This window comes from Dysidea avara, chromosome 1 (genome assembly GCF_963678975.1).
Source record: "Dysidea avara chromosome 1, odDysAvar1.4, whole genome shotgun sequence".
Taxonomy (NCBI): domain Eukaryota; kingdom Metazoa; phylum Porifera; class Demospongiae; order Dictyoceratida; family Dysideidae; genus Dysidea; species Dysidea avara.
The window spans coordinates 58,971,263-58,990,692 of record NC_089272.1 but is presented as its reverse complement, the minus strand read 5'-3'; the positions used below and the strand labels follow the sequence as shown (position 1 = coordinate 58,990,692).

The window sequence follows — 19,430 nt, the reverse complement described above, 5'->3', positions numbered from 1 at the left end:
CCAAGAAATGGCTGTGATGGTAGGTTAATGGTAAAAATTTTAATAACAACAATTCAGGTGAATTTTGTGCCAAGACCAAGCGGCACCAAATTCATCTGAATTGTCGTTATTAAAATTTTTACCATTAACCTACCATCACAGCCATTTCTTGGCCGCCACCTTGGATTTCACATCTTTTTTCACCATAGCCTTTTTGAGGGCCGCACTCTTTTTTTACAGCTTGGCTGTTTTGGATTAGATATCACTTCTATTTGTATTTGTATCTTTGGGACTTTTTTAACCTATCTTTTTTTCTTTACCACAGGAAGAAGAAAAGATGAAGCAGATGTACTTTAAATATTTGTGATTTTATCAGTAAATGTACAAATTATGTATATAATACATATATTTATTACAGAACTCTCCATGGTGGTTTCTTTGTAACTGAACACTCTACAAGGTGACATCTTCTAGCTGCTCTCTCTACAGGGTGATTTGCTTGTAGCTAAATTCTGTACAGGTGATTTGTTTGCAGCTGAGCTCTTTACAGAATGGTTTCTTTGTAGCTGAACTCTCTACAAGGTAACTTCTTCTAGCTGAACTCAGTCTCTACATGGTGGTTTGTTTGTAGCTGAACTCTCTACAAGGTGACTTCTTCTAGCTGATCTTTCTACAGGGTGATTTGTTTGTAGCTGAACTATCTACAAGGTAACTTCTTCTAGCTGATCTCTCTACAGGGTGATTTATTTGTAGCTGAACTCTCTACAAGGTAATTTCTTCTAGCTAATCTCTCTACAGGGTGATTTGTTTGTAGCTGAATTCTGTACAGGTGATTTGTTTGCAGCTGAGCTCTTTACAGAATGGTTTCTTTGTAGCTGAACTCTCTACAAGGTAACTTCTTCTAGCTGAACTCTCTACATGGTGGTTTGTTTGTAGCTGAATTCTCTACAAGGTGACTTCTTCTAGCTGATCTTTCTACAGGGTGATTTGTTTGTAGCTAAACTATCTACATGATAACTTCTTCTAGCTGATCTCTCTACAGGGATATTTGTTTGTAGCTGAATTCTGTACAGGTGATTTGTTTGCAGCTGAACTCTTTACAGAATAGTTTCTTTGTAGCTGAACTCTCTACAAGGTAATTTCTTCTAGCTGATCTCTCTACAGGGTGATTTGTTTGTAGCTGAACTCTCTACAAGGTAACTTCTTCTAGCTGATCTCTCTACAGGGAGATTTGTTTGTAGCTGAATTCTGTACAGGTGATTTGTTTGCAGCTGAACTCTTTACAGAATGGTTTCTTTGTAGCTGAACTCTCTACAAGGTAACTTCTTCTAGCTGAATCTCTACATGGTGGTTTGTTTGTAGCTGAACTCTCTACAAGGTAACTTCTTCTAGCTGATCTCTCTACAGGGAGATTTGTTTGTAGCTGAATTCTGTACAGGTGATTTGTTTGCAGCTGAGCTCTTTACAGAATGGTTTCTTTGTAGCTGAACTCTCTACAAGGTAACTTCTTCTAGCTGAATTCTCTACATGGTGGTTTCTTTGTAACGGAACTCTCTACAAGGTAACTCCTTCTAGCTACAGGGAGATTTGCTTGTAGCTGAATTCTGTACAGGTGATTTGTTTGCAGCTGAACTCTTTACAGAATAGTTTCTTTGTAGCTGAACTCTCTACAAGGTAACTTCTTCTAACTGATCTTTCTACAGGGCAATCTGTTTGTGGCTGAATTTTCTACAGGGTGATTTCTTTGCAGCTGAACTCTCTACATGGTGGTTTCTTTGTAGCTGAACTCTCTACAAGGTAGTTTCCTCTAGCTCATCTCTCTACATGGTGATTTGTTTGTAGCTGAATTCTCTACATGGTGTTTTCTTTGTAACTGAACTCTCTACAAGGTAACTTCTTCTTTCTACAGGGTTATTTGTACAGGTGATTTGTTTGCAGCTGAGTTCTTTACAGAATGGTTTCTTTGTAGCTGAACTCCCTAATACAAGGTAACTTCTTCTAGCTGAACTCTCTACATGGTGGTTTGTGTGTAGCTGAACTCTCTACAAGGTGACTTCTTCTAGCTGATCTTTCTACAGGGTGATTTGTTTGTAGATGAACTATCTACAAGGTAACATCTTCTAGCTAATCTCTCTCAGGGCCGCCCAGAGAAATTAAGGGGTCCAGGGCAAAGAGTTAAAGTGGGGCCCTTCACCCAAGTTGTAAGGTGAAGACCAAAAAAAAAAAAAAAAAGATCACAACCTGCTGGCAATGACAATAACTACCCATCACCAACCATATCTCCTTATCTATAAGCTTGCTACACTGCTCCTCTGAAGAATACTTTGACTGCTCTATTAGAGTATTTAGATCTGACTGCTCTATTAGAGTATATGGATCTTTTAAACAGGTATTCAGGGGGCCCTTCATGGGGCCTCCTGGGGCCCCTTTCATGCTGGGGCCCGTGGAAAAATGTCCCAGTTGCCACCCCCCCCCCCCCCCCCCTGTGGTCGGCCCTGATCTCTCTACAGGGAGATTTATTTGTAGCTGAACTATCTACAAGATAACTTCTTCTAGCTGATCTCTCTACAGGGTGATTTGTTTGTAGCTGAATTCTGTATATAGGTGATTTGTTTGCAGCTGAGCTCTTTAAAGAATGGTTGTTTGGTAGCTGAACTCTCTACAAGGTAACTTCATCTGGTTGAACTCTGTACGTGGTGGTTTGTTTGTGGCTGAATTCTCTACATGGTGGTTTCTTTGTAACGGAACTCTCTACAAGGTAACTCCTTCTAGCTACAGGGTGATTTGATTGTAGCTGAATTCTGTACAGGTGATTTGTTTGCAGCTGAGCTCTTTACAGAATGGTTTCTTTGTAGCTGAACTCTCTACAAGGTAACTTCTTCTAGCTGAACTCTCTACGTGGCGGTTTGTTTGTAACTTAACTCTCTACAAGGTGACTTCTTCTAGCTGATCTTTCTACAGGGTGGTTTGTTGTTTGTAGCTGAACTATCTACAAGGTAACATCTTCTAGGAGCTCTCTCTACAGGATGAATTGTTTGTAGCTGAACTGGTTATCTGTGTGTAATAGAACTCTCTACAGGATGGTGTCTTTGTAGCTGCTCTCTCTATGGGGTGACTTGTTTCTAGCTGACCTCTCTGCAGGGTGATCTGTTCGTAGCTGAACTTTCTACAGGATGATTTGTTTGTAGCTGAACTCTTTATATATATATGATGGTTTCTTTGTAGCTGAGCTCTGTACAAGGTAACTTCTTCTAGCTGATCTCTCTATATAGGGTGACTTGTTTGTAGCTGAACTATCTGCAGAGTGATTTGTTTGTAGTTGAACTCTCTACAAGGTGATCCTTCTAGCTGATCTCTCTACAGGATGACTTTTTCTAGCTGAACTCTCTACAGGGTGATCTATTCATAGCTGCACTCTCTACAGGGTGATATGTTTGCAGCTGAACTCTCTACATGGTGGTTCCTTTGTAACTAAACTCTCTATAAGGTGATGACTTGTAGCTGATCTCTCTACTGCATGGATGACTAATTGTTTCTAGCTGATCTCTCTATAGAGTTATAACTTTCTCTATAGAGTTATAACATGTTTGTATAGCTAAACTCTTACAGAGTGGTTTTTTTGATTGGTTGCTGAACTCTCCAGCTACACGGTGACTTGTTTGTACTACAGAGTGACTTGTTTGTAGCTGAAGTCTCTACAGAGTGACTTACTTGTAACTGAACATTGCATAAAGTAACTTGTTTGTAGCTGATCTAGATGAACTCTCTGCTGGGTAGCTATTTTGTAGCTGAACCCTTTACACAGTGACTTGCTTGTAGCTGAATTCTCTACAGAGTGACTTGTTGTCTCTACAAGGTGACTTGTTTATAGCTGAATTCTCTCCAGTGTGACTTAAAATGTTCTGAATCTCTACAGCAACATATTTGTAGCTGAACTCTCTACAGGGTGACTTGCTTGTAGCTGAATTGTCTATAAGATTAACTGTTTGTAGCTGAACTCCCTACAGAATAACTTGCAATGTCATATAATTTTGTAATGGAGTAAGTTATATACGAAGCTGAATGCTCTATTAGAGTGACTGTTCTATTAGAGTATCTCGATCTCGCATATGCTACACGTAGTTGGCTTTGGAATCATAACTCAGTGGTTTATAATCCGATTCTTCTGTACTACTGAAAGAAATTTCTATGATAATTATTCCAGCTACACACCGATTTTCAGCTCACTGCTCTAAGCGGTTTGCCTGGTAGGCGTGAAAACTAATAGTTTTTTTTCTTCATAAAAATCTATCGCGTAATTGTGACACAGGATGGGTTTTGTGTCATATCTCGATGGCCTTTAACTGGATTCCTTTCAAACCACAAAAAGGCACTCCTACGATAGTTACTCCATCTACATAACAATTTTCAGCTCATTCCTTCAAGCGGTTTACCCTGTGGGCGTGACAGACTTTCGACCTTATTTTACGCAAATAATTGGTCATAACTCCATGAATGTTCATCGGATTCCTACCAAACTTGGTACTGAGATTCGCTTTAATGAGCCCTTTAAGTGTACCAAATATCACCCCGATTGGAGCACGAATTCACGTTTTATGGCGGATTTTGCAAAGTGTGCGAAAAGAAGAAGTAGAAGAAGAAAAAAACGAAGAAAAAAAACCCAAACTTTGGCCACTCGTATCTCGGAAACGGCTGGAGCGATTTTCTTCAAATTTGGAATGTAGACTCCCCGACCTAGCCGGCACTTCTGTAGCAACTTTGGTTTCAATCGGATAAGGAATCACGGAGCTACAAAGGTGTGAAAATCGCGTTTACTTTCTTCCTGTAAATATACTCACGGTGTGGCGCGCTGGCTACTTGGGCCGCACGATACACTACCGTGTGTCTTGATTACACTGAAGCTGATAACTCTAACCAATTAAACCAACTAACACTTTTTGAATCATGTAATTTATAAAAACCACACTAATCACCTCTTATGGCCATAGTGGAAAGTACTGCAAATTATCTGAATAAAACCCACAATTAAAACATTTGTAACTGGAGATGCAACCCACAATCAAAACCTGTTTTGAAAAACTCCTGAGGAAAAGGAAGCTATACTCTCCTGGAACAGGGTTGAACAATAGGTATAGTTACATAGACATTATTTGTGTTGTTCATGATGCATATTTCCTGAAATACAGTAAGTCTGCTTTTGATACACATAGAAGATTTATGATTTTATTGGCCAAGTACTAACTTAGAAAGGAAAGGGGTAGGGGGGCTACAGTCTCCTTAGCCCACCCACCTCCTAAATCTTCTGTGATACAGACACAAACTACGCATATACAAATGCATTTACAAAATTCAATACCTTAACAACATATAAAAACACTGTAAAGGAGAAAAGTTGGAGTGACTAAGGTTTGGTGAATTTGGCAAGTCAAAGAGATTTGCCAACCTTAATTATATTATTGGCTGCATGGTACAGTAAGTTTGCAAACTTTCATCCACCAAACTTTTTGTGTGCTGATTCGCCAAACTTAAGTCATGCCAAACATTTGTTAATGCTTTAGTAGCCATTGCAGTATAGGATGCATACAGTATATATGAATGAATCACTATGTACAGGCGTACCTTGTGGTTGTATATTATCATCTGGTTGAGACAGTTTCTACAATAAAGGTAGTGTTAACATGCTGATTGGTGTGGTAACACCCCGGGGCGGTGTGCACTCAGCATATTCAAGCTGTGCACACCCCCAGGGTGCAATCACCACTTATCATGTATTTAGTACTGTATGTATACATACAAAATAGACATGACTATATAATGTTTTCCTAGCTATACACACCACCCATCCACCGCACCTAACTCTATTGCCTACTTTTTCCTAGTTCTAACCACAATAACATTTTCCACAAAGCCATAAAATGTACGCAACAACACCAAACAAACAAACACTCATGCAAATATCTACCGCATAACATAATTATTGCACAATTGCCATAAAATATACATAACAGAACAAAACATAAATAACATTCATACAGATATCTATACATAAGTACTTTGGGGAAAGGGCAACTGAGGAAATTGTTGGAGTAGGGTGTAATATAACTTTTGCACAAGCCACGCAGACAAGCATTGTGGATATGGCACTATACATAACTGGATTTACAGTTGACCATGAAGCAAATATGTCTTCCAATTAGTACAAGATTGCAGCAATGCACCATATATGCATAGCAACACAACGTGATAGCAGCAACCAATGAATAATCATACTAGTTAAATTTAGCATAATTGATTTGGTTTGGCTGTGCACAGATAATTAGCATTCATCCACCCCAAATTCTCCCCAAACTTCCTCAGTTCCCTATCACCCCATTGTAGCAACACTATACCATATTAGTTGGTATTATGCACACATGAAGGGAAACAATTCATATATCCAATGGGCAAATACCGAGGGTACATGCATGGTGAAATTATGCGCATTAGGAATATGTAACAGCCATAAATGATGTCTGTCCGCGAACACACCATGCACTATGGCATGATCTCAAACCTGTCAAGCCAGTTTATTACAATGAATCATTATGATGTCATTACGTCTCATGTATCCTATAAGATTGGTTCAAGTTTCACCTGAAACAAATGCATTTATTTCAATTTGTGGTGCTAGCACTGGGCTACTTTGCTAATGTACAATGTTGGTCTAATGGACCTTACAGTCATTTTCTGGATTCAGTTTTGCTGAATTTAATTACTTTACCTGAAAAACTAGTTTATCACTAAAGGATGCTGGTTTCATTTACTATGGTATGGGTACGTAGGTTTACACTGTATCCATTCTACGCCCACACCAAGGCATGTTAACTTCAATTTATTGCATTGCAACAAATTACATTAAATACAAACATCTAGTAGTAATTAGTGAATAAAGTATATGCTTATGTGTATATACAATAATTTTACAGGTAATATTTTAATTAATAATCAATAAAATTGTAAAGTTGTATTGCATATAATGTGCATTATATATGCATGTATCATTAAGCGACCTAACTTTAAAGTTGAAAATTTGGGTTAATGAATACTCACTGACATGTGAGTGTGAAATTTTATCACAAAAAAAGCACACAGGTAGAAGTATTTTGTTGTCTATTATAGTGAGTTTAAGGTGAGAACTAGTGTCATTACTCCAGTTACAGATACGCTACAGGTACACTACACCCACACTACTACAGATAACTTGAGCTTAGCTACCCTCTTTATAGACCATACTAAACTCTTTAAATGATGCAAAAGCCTTAAAACACTTGTATATAAAGTAACTTTAATGAACTTTTCCCATGGAATCCCTATGTCTTATCAACTACACATTTGGTACCTGCTGACAACACATAACTTAAGTTTTCAGACATGTAGTTATATATATGAAATGAATCTGTGATTGCACTTGTGTTGGGTGATTGGTCACCTACAGTACCTGCAATAGGCATGGTATGTACATATCAGTGATATCATGTGTCCACTTAGTTTGCGTGATACACCCTCACCCATGGACCTGTAGCTCTTGGGCTGTACATATCAGCCAACTATTACACATGCATGTGTGAAGACTAAATAATAGGGATGGGCAATACTAGAATTTTGGTTCCATTCAATATTGATGTTTTCTTGAAGGTATAATATTATACCAATACAGGACAAAATCTTGTGCAATAAGAGTATCTTAGCATACAACACATGATTTTTACAAACAGTATTTTAATCAAGTGCCTGCTTATGATGTTCACAATAGCAGCGTTCATTTCAATGATCTGCCAAATATTCAGGCGGCTTAATGCCAAAGCTTAGCCAAATATGGACATTATGGACGAAAGCACCAATTTTTTCCATATAATTACCTACAACCTTAACTTCAAATTAAACTTTTGGTAGGAGCCGCCTCATATAACCTTAGCTCCCCCCTCAAAACCCTCTCTCTAAAATGGTCTAAGTTATTTTTTACAGAATCTGCACAATGTACATAATAATGTGTCACCAGAAAACATGTGTTTTAATGTACATAATTATGTGTTATAAGAAACATGTGTTATATCATGTTATGTGAAACTGAACAATACAATACAACTGGTATTTGGTACATAATTAAATAGTTGAAATTTTACAATCATGGGTTTGAGTTTCTTGAGCACATGGCAAGGTGAGTATCTGTTTTTACAGCTAATTTAGCATGTCAGTTTTATCAGTGAAGGTGAATTTATGAAAATGGACTTGAGGATGTGCTTGATCTGTCAGTAAGACACCACAGAACCTTCGAAATTCCCACTAAATAAAGAGGGAGCTTTGGCCAAGGCAGCACCTTATAGCTCCTTCTTGGATAGCATTAATTCTTCCAGAGCTCTAGGTATGTTGCCTGTAGCACTTAATCTGAAGTAGACATAACTGTAGATTAATTGGTTGAGAATCAGGCTGTGTAGCATACATCATGTTATTTGAAAATAAAGAAAAGCTGAAAAGAGCCAGTGAAAAGAGAAGCAAGTGTAATACAAAATATGGTAATGATGAAATGAAACGATATATACATTGTTCTATGGAAAAAATGTTTTTGTCAGAGAAAAGATGGACATCTTCATGAATTTAGAACATTTGACGTAGATGAAACCATGAGACATATGGCTATTGAGCTACAAGAAGCAGAATTGATAGCAAGAATGGAGGGTTGTGATTTAGTAGCAATTGATGCTAAATACCATCTGCAGTGTCTAATAGATATAAGAAATCGCTATTGATCGTTGGTACATCAACATGAATTGGAAACTGAAAGTTCATCTGAAGAAAAGAAAATAAAAGAAAGAGTTTCTGTGGAATTGTGTACATACATAGAGAACTGTGTTGAAGAAGGGATGCATGCATTATTTTAGTTTTCAGATTTTCACCAGTTGTATATGAAAAGCGGTTAAACTGTTTTAGTTTCACAAAGGAGGTCAAAGAAGTTAACTTAACGAAAAGCTTTTAGTGCGATTTCCACAAGCTCAAGAACAAAGCGATGGTAAGAATGATTCTGGTGTTTGAACAAGGCATGCAGCAGATGTTGAAGCAGGTGATGATGGAATTTAATTATGACAATGCAACATTGATATTGGCCAAGGCAGTTAAAATAGTACGTATAAAGATTATTGGCTACAAAAGCTCCACCTTTGATGGTAATTTTCTTATTGGTTGCCATCAAGCATCAGTACCATCATCTCTAAAAACATTTGTGTCTTTGCTCTTAAATGGTACTGACTTAAAAGATCAAGATACTACTGACTCACAAGCTAGTTTCACAATCTCACAAATGATTCTGTTCAACTTCCATTCATGTACATCCTCTACTGCTAAATCAAGGCATTATGACAGGGTACTACCATTGCCACTGTATGTTGGAATGAAGATACACACAGAAACCAGATCTAAAAAGATTGTCACACAGTTGTAACTTGGGTCTCTGTTTAAGTTGTGATAGAATTATTCAGCTTGAGAATCAGCTAGCAACTGCTGTCTTGTAAGGGCTTTTATGATAAAAAGGCAGTGGTTCCTGCTCAGTTGCAAAATGGGCTATTTACTGTTGGTGCACTTGGTAATCTGGATCATAATCCTTCAAGTACAACCTCCAAGGGTTCATTTTATGGCACAGGAATCAGTCTGTTTCAAGTTTCTATGTACTTCTGTAAAATTTGGAAATATGCAGAATAACCTAACTTTACAATTACCTGATGTTATAAAGAGTCACCAGTTGCCACAACTGTATACCAGCTGTTGCCTTGCAAACAACAAAATTGTCTATTCACACCAATTAACAGTACCAGAATATATCACAAGAAGATCAACTGGTGAATGCACGGTTAAAGGAAAACATCTAGTTGGCTCATGCGAGTAAGTTGTTGGAGAAAAATCATATTGAAAGTGGAGATGCTCTTTCCTGGTCAGCATTTCATGCTTCTTTGCAAGATGAATCAGAAAACCTGCCTGCCAGCCTTATACAGCTCTTACCATTGTTCTATGAAAAAGTAGCAGCTACAGCTGCAATGATTAAGCATTGGATTAATATGCTACAACATGCTACAGAATTTCTTAATCTAGGTCAAATTCATTCCAGTAATGGCCTTTGATGCACCACTTTTTGCTCTTGCTAAGTTCGTTCAGTGGAAATGGCCTGAAACACATGGAGAGAACAAGTTTATAGCTATGTTAGGAGGCCTGCACTAGTGTTGAAACCGGGTCACTACTGCTGACCCGGATGATCCACTGACCGGGATTAATTAAAGCCGAAGCGTGCGCTAAGTCTAAGAGCTATGTTTTGGCTAGTCTTGAGTGAGCGAGACTACACTGTACATTTTTAACGTTCGATTAATGTATTGAGTAAACAAGTAGTTTTGTGATAACTAAACCGGTTAGTCTATAATTTAAAATCAGTCAGTGGGTTTGGTTCCACGTAGCTACAGATAGCAATTGGGTATGGTTTCGTGTATATCTAGTATTACACTTTCCCGATATATTAAAGTGGGTGTGGTTCACAAAATACTTATCCCGTTGCAAGACTAGACTATATACAACTCGTACAACAGCAATCGATTAGTGGGCATGGCTCCATGTAAGCTTGCAGACAGCCATGGACACGGTTTCGTGCTACAGACTGCTGCTACTATCCGGACAAAATGTGACCCGTGTCGCGGACAGCGAGAGTTATGAGACAAGATGACATCACTGATGACATAAACTAACAGAACACATGGTAAAAACTAGTTAGACAAGTTTTTTGGGTTCTAATTAATGTTACATGAGTGTGTGCGTGGCTTTTTATTGTTGTATTAAAATAAGAAATTGGTGAAACAGTTCGAGTCTATCGATTGTTCGATACATGGTGCCGAAACCCGGGAAGGTGATTTCTTGAGATTTCAAACCGATCCGCCGCCTTCGTTTTGTTTACTTTGAACCCCAAACCTAGAAGTCGTGGTACCGTGGCATATTAGATAACGATACCACAGAAGGCGAGTAAAGTTTATTGTTTGAATACTTTGTTTGTTGGTTGAAACATAGGGCGAAGAATGCCGGTCATAAGTTCACTGAAGAGTTCATGAACACGGGAGAAGAAGGCATTACTTAAAGAAGAAACGGAAGCCCAAAAATTGTTACAAGAAAAGTACCGCCACAATGTGGAAGATGTTTCGCGCCTCCATATGGCAGTAGGGAGAGTGTTATTAAGCCTGGAGGTGAAATTAACAAGGCTAGAGTCAGCAAATAATAAACTGGTCAAAGCTTATGATCAGAGTAATGACAAAGATGGTGCAGAATAGTTTCAAGGGGTACTGGACGAAGATGCTGACCTAATTGAAAGTGTGGTTACGAAGACCTCAGAGTTGAAGGTACTGAAAGAGGAACTAGAGAGAGTACGAAGGGGATTAGAAGCACAAGGTAGAGTCACTAACACAACACAAGCAACTTCATTAAGCACGTCAACTAGTATTAACATTGCTAGTATTTGGTCACAACCAGCACATGGTCCTATTAGGCCACCTCAATTAGAGATTACTCCATTTGATGGAGACGTCCTGAAATGGCAGGAGTTTTGGGACCAATTTGAGGCTTCCATTCATAAAGCAAGCTATTCATCTGTCGACAAGTTTAATTACTTAAAATCAAAGTTGAGGGGGGATGCTTTGGGTGCTATTTCAGGATACCAATTGTCCAACAGCAATTATGAAGTTGTAGTGGATGTTTTGAAACGCAGATTTGAAGCCCCCAACAAATAATCGATGCTCACTACCATAGTCTTTCTCACCTTCCTGCTGCCATTAACCAGACAAGTAGTCTGAGACAATGTTTTGATACCACTGAACAGCATTTGAGGAGCTTAGAGGCTATTGGGGAAGATGTTAATCATAGACATTTGTCGCACTGATAACTGAGAAATTGCCACAGAAAGTTATATATATATATCGATTGTTTATGTTGAAGGAAGATGGGGAAGAGTGGACCGTGTCAAAGCTACGCAAATTACTTGGAAAGCATATTGAGGCACTAGAGATGGCAGGAGGTGAACCCCGTAGTACACAAAACCCAGTAAAGTTTCCAGGCAAAATTTCACAAAGAGAAGGGACTGGTCACTCTTATCTGAAATCAACCGCAGGAGGCTTACTAGCAGGCAGTGGCAGAAGTGTTACAGCAACCAGGCAGCATTCTATACCAATGAAGTGCATTTACTGTAGTGAGAATCATTGGTCAGACGAATGTTTTAAGTTCACCACCTTGCAGGCCAGAAGAGATAAATTGAAGGACATGTTCTAAAGGATTGCAAGAGAGACTGACCTTGTGCCCACTGTAACAAGCCAAGTCATCATCGGAGCCTTTGCCACAGGCTGTTTGATCAGCCCCATGCAGTTACTGAATCTCAAAATATTAGTGTCAGCGATGGTATTGATAGTACCCTGGTAGCTTCTAACAGTCAAGTCCAAATGCAAACAGCTACCTGTATGGTAAGAAACCTATCAGGTGATTCTTCAACCTCCACTCGTATGGTACTGGATTCCGGAAGTCAGAGGACTTATGTTACAGAGAAAGTAGCCAAAGATCTTAACTTACAATTGAGCACACCGGAAAGGCTTGCCATGGTTATATTTGGGACAGAGAGACCAAAGTATCTTCAGTACATGCCCAGTAAGCTGCAGCTTCTTCTAGAGGATGGTAGAGCAATGACTCTAGACTTTAGCGTCGTTCTGAACATAACTGGAAGGATAACTAGATCACAACTGTGACCAGAAGATACCACCTTCCTCAAGTCAGAAGGGTTGGAAAGCAAACTGGCTGATGTACTTCCAGTCAAGCCAGATTCCTGTCCTGTTGAGATGCTTGTGGGAAATGACTATTACTTTGACTTGTTGCTACCAAGAAAGATTGATTTATGACCAGGTTTGTGCTTGTTTCAGTCCAGATTGGGTTGGATCATAGGTGGACGTTGTCAAACAGAGAACAAATCTCCAGGAGACCCAGCTTTGTTAGTTAGTACCATAGGAATACCACCCACAGGTGTTAATTCGACTGCCCACATGCTAACCAGTGTTGACCCACCACTATTGAGCGAGCCAAACTTAGAACAGTTCTGGAACTTGGAATCTTTAGGAATAACAGAGTCACCCATAACGTCTGATGACGATCAAGCTTTAGAGCAATATAATAAAACCGTTGTGTTCACGGAAGGAAGATACATGGTAACCTGGCCTTGGAAAGATAAGGAACCAGATTTACCCCAGAACTACCAGCTAGCGGTTGGCCGTCTTAGATCAATGTCACAGAAGTTGTTGAAATCACCTGAACTTCTCAAGCAATATTTATGATGAAATCATCCAAGAACAACTCAGACGAGGAGTGATTGAAAGAGTATCCAGAAAATCAGATGAAGGTCCAATATACCACACCATCCAGTGATCACCCCAATCCAAGAGTACAACTAAGGTACGTATAGTATACGATGCATCTGCTAAGGTGAGAAAGGGTGACAAAAGTTTGAATGATTGTTTATACAGAGGTCCCGTGATGCTCCCAAATTTGTATGGTTTGTTGCTTAGATTTAGAATGTCCCCTATCAGCATAGTAGCAGATGTTGAGAAAGCTTTCCTGAATGTGGGACTGCAGGCTCATGATAGAGACTTCACACGCTTTCTCTGGCTGAAGGATATAACAAACACCAACTTGGACAACAACTTGCAGATCTACAGGTTTTGTTGAGTACCCTTTGGGGTGATATCAAGCCCCTTTCTGTTGGGAGCAACGATCACCTACCATTTACAGAGTAGCAGTGACCCCATCGCAAAGGGTTTACATAGAGATATATACGTCGACAATTTGATCACTGGGGTTGACCCTGTTGATGGAGCCAAGTCATTGTTTGTTGGAGCTAAAGGTTTATTTGAAGCTGCTTCAATGAACCTACGAGAGTGGGCATACAACTCGAAGGAATTTATAGAACACATTCCAGAATCAGACAAGGCAGTTAAGCCACACCAGAAAGTACTGGGAGTTAGTTGGAACGTGCTTCATGACACACTGTCTATTCCTGTGAGCTACAAGAGTGATTCCCATGAATCTAAGGTCGCAACAACCAAGAGGGAGATTCTCCAACAAGTTTCTTCGATTTTTGATCCGCTAGGTTTTTTTTCACCAATTACGCTGAAGGCCAAATTGTTTATGAAGAAATAGTGGATAAACAAGTGCAAGTGGGATGAGAAAGTGAACAATGAATGTTTGGAAGAATGGGAGGCTGTTAGCAAGCAACTTGAAGTTATTTCAACATATCACCTACCTAGACACGATGGGATCTGTGAGAAGTCTGACCTGATTGAATACCGTTTGGTATGTTTTTGTGATGCCTCAGGGATGGCATATGCTACTACTGTCTATCTACACCAGTCGTTTGGGGATGTCTACAAAGCAGATTGGTTTTCTCCAAGACTCATTTAGCCCCACAAGGAACAACTATCCTGTGACTAGAGCTGTTGGGTGTGCTCATTGGTGTAAGAGCCCTGAAGTTTGTGTTGAAGGAGCTACATCTGAAGGTAGCGTGCCATCTATTTACTGATTCTTTGTGTGTGTTGTATTAGTTGGAGACTACCAAACCCCTATCAATATTTGTTGCTAATAGAGTAAGAGAAATCAAGTAATTAGAAGCAGTAACCTTTTCTCACGTTTCATCTAAGGATAACCCAGCTGACATGGCTACCAGAGGAAATTCTCTAGAAGAATTATTTTCTTCCATTTGGTGGAATGGACCACTTTGGTTGACAAACCCAATTAAACAATGGCCACACCCAGAGTTGATGATTGATGAAACTGTCAAAAGAGAATCAGAGAGGGAAGTCAAAGGTACTAGAATTCTATATGAAGCTAAACTTTTTTCAGAGGAGGGTCCCTCAGATGATCGAGTGAAGAGACCAGACCTCTCAGATATTGATGAAAAAAGATTCCATTTGCAATGCCTGAGATGCCGCCTTTGCCTCGAGAACGGGTTGCCAAGTCGATTCCATTTGAGTTCATGGGAGTTGACTACTTCGGGCCACTTTACATCAAGCAGTTTGTACAGACATCAGAAACAAATACTGAGATCATTTCCAAGAAAGTATGGGTATGCTTGTTCACGTGTCTTGCTGTCCGAGCTATTCATCATCTTGAGCTTGTTGAAGGCATGACAGCAGAAGAATTTGTCTTATGTTTACGAAGATTTATGGCACGACGAGGAGTACTACGTCAGATTATATCTGACAATGCTCAACAGTTTAAGGTGGCTAAGGCAACCCTTAACAAAGCCTGGAGTACAATGGGAGGTTCGTGATTATTCTGTTAGACAAGGGATCCAGTGGAAATTTATAGTTGAATTAGCCCGATGGATGGGGGGATTTTATGAGAGGTTAGTGGGGATAACTAAGAGATCCCTCAGAAAGACACTGGGTAATGAACGTTTAACTGAGAAGCAACTATCAACAGTTTTAATTGAAGTTGAAGCCATAGTGAACTCGCGTCCTCTTGTGTATGTTGATGATGACATAAACTCTAGTACAGTACTCACACCATCAGATTTCCTGTCATTACATTCCCAGCATATTATCCCTAATATAGGTGGAGATGATGAGTCTGACCCAGATTATGAGGTGGAGAAACCGACCACTGCACAACAATTATTGGAAACTTGGAAACGAGGTCAGAAACGCTTAAGTCAATTTTGGAGTTTGTGGGATAATGAGTATATGCTAAGCTTAAGGGAAAGAGTACAAAGGAAGCTGGGTCACCCCGAGTTGGAGAAGTGGTACTTATAAAAGACAACTTACCTCGTGGTCGATGGAAAGTGGGCAAGATATCAGAATTAATTGTGGGAAGAGATCAAAGAGTAAGAGCAGCTAAAGTGTTTGTGTCACCACGTAGTTATCGACCTTTGAATAGTCTGTATCCTATAGAGTGCCTAGCAAGGAAGATGAAGGTCATTAGAGTCATGCTATAGGAACAGATCAATCACCTGTCCAGAATACATAGAGCAGTGATAGGACTGAGGAAGCTGTCACTACAGTACCCATTGAGGATAGCAGTTGTGAATCAGAAATGATTGGTGAAAATATTACCCGTGCTGATGATTCGACAATTTCACCAACTAGTACCCGTCCCAAGAGAAAGGCAACAATAGCTGCCAGAAAGAAGATCAAGGGTTGGCTCAACCCTGAAGATACTATGTTTGTTTGGGGAGCGTCGCGGACAGCGAGAGTTATGAGACAAGATGACATCACTGATGACATAAACTAACAGAACACATGGTAAAAACTAGTTAGACAAGTTTTTTGGGTTCTAATTAATGTTACATGAGTGTGTGCGTGGCTTTTTATTGTTGTATTAAAATAAGAAATTGGTGAACCAGTTCGAGTATATCGATTGTTCGATACAACCCGGTTGACCCGGATGACCTGACCTGGTTTCAACGCTGGCCTGCACATAAAAATGGCAATGTGGAAGACATAATTACGGTGACTACTTAGAAGGATCTGGATGAACTAATGCACTCACACTAGATGAAATTGCATAAACGGGTACTACAGACTCACTTCTTAAGGCCTCTCATCTGACTAAAACAAGGCTTGCTCACCAAGTAACTGCACTGGCTCTATAGCTAGCAAAGTTGCAAACAGAAGCTTTCCTACAAAGTGAAGGATTTACACAGTGATGAAGCCAAGAATGCATGCCGGATACAGAAAATGTCACTGATAAGCCCAACATTCCAGTATTGGAATACAATTCTCGACATTGAACTTTTGGGCCTTATTTTCAGTACAGCAAACTGTGAAAGAAACTTTTCACTTTATATTGAAAGTCTGAAAGCATTGGCTCCATGATTCACTGCTCTTGACCACCATAACCACACATGATGGATCCCGATACACATCCATGATATGGAAAGCCTACCAACATCCATCCTTAATGATTTTAAGGAGCTTGGGAATCGGGTTATCAACAAAACTATCAACAGATTCTCAGCCATCCCAATCTATCAAGCCCATGAACAGAACAATGCAGTAGCAAAAAGATCTGGGGTGAAATTGGATTAACTGAGAATCCTGTGGCTTTCAGAAAATGGATGGTATCAGGGTTTCAGGGTTTGAACAAGCAAGGTTATTGAAGGAGTCTTAAACTGATTGTTTTGAACCAAAAAAGCTGGAATGTGGCTGTCACCATAAAGAAGGGTTTTCCATGTAAAAAGTTTCAAAGAACAAGTTGTGAGCCTAACTGAAGTGATCAATGAAATGGGAAATCCCTTCCTTGAGGACACTAATGAATTACTTGCTCTGGACACTTGAAATGATTTAGATGAGTCTGTGGTTAACACAGTGCAAGAAATTTGTGATCTAGGAAAACTTCAGTATTCCAGGTACTACAAAAAGTGATAACTGATCTTGCAAGGTCTATTCATGATCCTATTAAGAAAAACTATTTTCCTCCTTTTAACTGTCCAAGGCCCAAGGCAAAGGCAAGAAAGATCTCATTGAAGAAGTATGTAGCCTTGCAATTGTTCTCTCACTTGTGTATTGTTATGCATAACAGATATAACTGCATTCTTCAGTCACAAAAATCACCCTTTTCCCCTTCACTTGCCAATGAAGGAAAATTGCATTTGTGACCCAGTCTGGGAAAACCGGTCTTATCGCCTATTTAAAAGTATCGAGAAACACTGGTTTATGTATTTAGTGTGTTGTAGCTCACCAATGGTTGAAGTTATGTGTACCAAATTTTCACACAGTTTACACCAATTCCTTACCTTCCAGAGCATCCACTGTGCAAGTAGCCAACAATTAAATTTCCCGCCATGTTTGATAGTTTTTACACCATGGTTGACTGTATCAGGCAAGCTCCAAAAGGGGAGGGAGGCAGGGGCTCAGAAGGAGGGAAAGAGGCTGTTCAAAAAATTGAAAAAGGAAGGCGTAGGGATGAATTAGGCCAAGTTATGGGCCATTTGGGTCTCAAAATTGGCTAAAATGAAAGGAAATACACAGCAGAGGTACTTATTCAACACCACGGAGCTGTACAGTCACATACAGCCATCCCCAGGCTGACCACAGCTCCACTAAGGCCCCACACTGCATGTATGGATTGCCACTGGGCTTGGGAAAAGCAGCCAGCAAAACCAGACCACTCAAATCTAGCTGATTTTGATAGTGAAATTAGATAGTTTATTCATGTAGCTTGTGTTCTGGGTGGAAAATTGAATCTGCTGACATGGGTGATAAGACCGGTATTCCAAGATTGGGTCACATGTAGGGAAGAAATCTGATTTACTGACCATTTTGATGCAGGATGCACATATTGATCCACCTGAGTCCATTGATGTGAAACTTCTTGATAAAGCTGCTTTTGTGCACTTCCTTCCTGTCACAAACATTGTAACTTTTGATGAGTATGCTGCCAATCAAATCTTTGTTCCTCACATCATAAAGTAGTTTGAAAATTGTAAACATGTTGATATTGTTTGGGACAAATATATTTCCAGCAGTATTAAAGAGTTGACTTTGAGAAAAGCGTAGTAAAGACATTAGGAGAAAGGTTGTTGGTAAGACCAAGCTACAGTACCAGGAAAGTGGACTGATTTCTTGCATGACTCAAACAAAAAACAAGAGTTATTTACATTTCTATCAGACAAGGTTGCTGCTATGAATAGAAGTCATTGTAACAACTGGAGTTACAGCTGTTGTTTGAGGAGCCAATAGACCCATGTTGCACTGTGATCATGAAGAGGTAGACACCAGGCTACTGAGGCTAGTAATACACCTACAAGATTCACTGAAAAAATGGTTGCACCAACTGTCTGGTGCGTACAATCGACACAGATATGGTGATAATCCTTGTTGGCATGTTTAATCATTTGTTGCTTTGTTGCTTTGTGTCAAGATGTAAGCATACGGGTAGCTTTGGTTCTGGGAAGAATTATGAGAGTCTAGGCATAGAGAAATCCTTGATCCTTCCATTGCTTTATGGGATGTGACACTACATCACCATTTTTGGACGAGGCAAAAAGGCATCATGGGAAGCATGGAAGTGTTATGGTGATGTAACAAGTAACATGTGCCTTCAGTTACATACATGGCACTGCATCCTTTTGCTGATATGGTCCTGTTATGCCAGAAGGAAAAAAAATTGAAAAATTGCCCCCAATGCAGGATGCCTTGATGCAACACAACAAGCGAGTAGCTTATCAAGCTGGAATATAGTGCAGCAGTATTCAAAGCATGGTTAATGCACCTCCTCCTAAAAGATGGGGATGGACAATGACTGAAGGAAAGACATGAACCCCTGTATGGAAAACTTTACCTGTGGCTTCTATATACATAATTATATAGCCATTGACCCTCATTGTAGTATAATATAGTTATACTTTACAGTAAATAATT

General features: G+C 39.5%; 1 protein-coding gene across 1 annotated transcript in view; it reads right to left on the bottom strand.

Annotated features, from left to right (window-relative positions):
- The window catches only part of LOC136238102 (uncharacterized), a 123,531-nt gene that overhangs the window by 34,469 nt on the left and 69,632 nt on the right, over positions 1-19,430 (bottom strand). Inside the window, exon 12 of the mRNA XM_066028434.1 lies at positions 5,599-5,635. Within this exon, the coding sequence (XP_065884506.1) occupies positions 5,599-5,635 (37 nt within the window). The remainder of the gene's footprint in view (positions 1-5,598; positions 5,636-19,430) is intronic.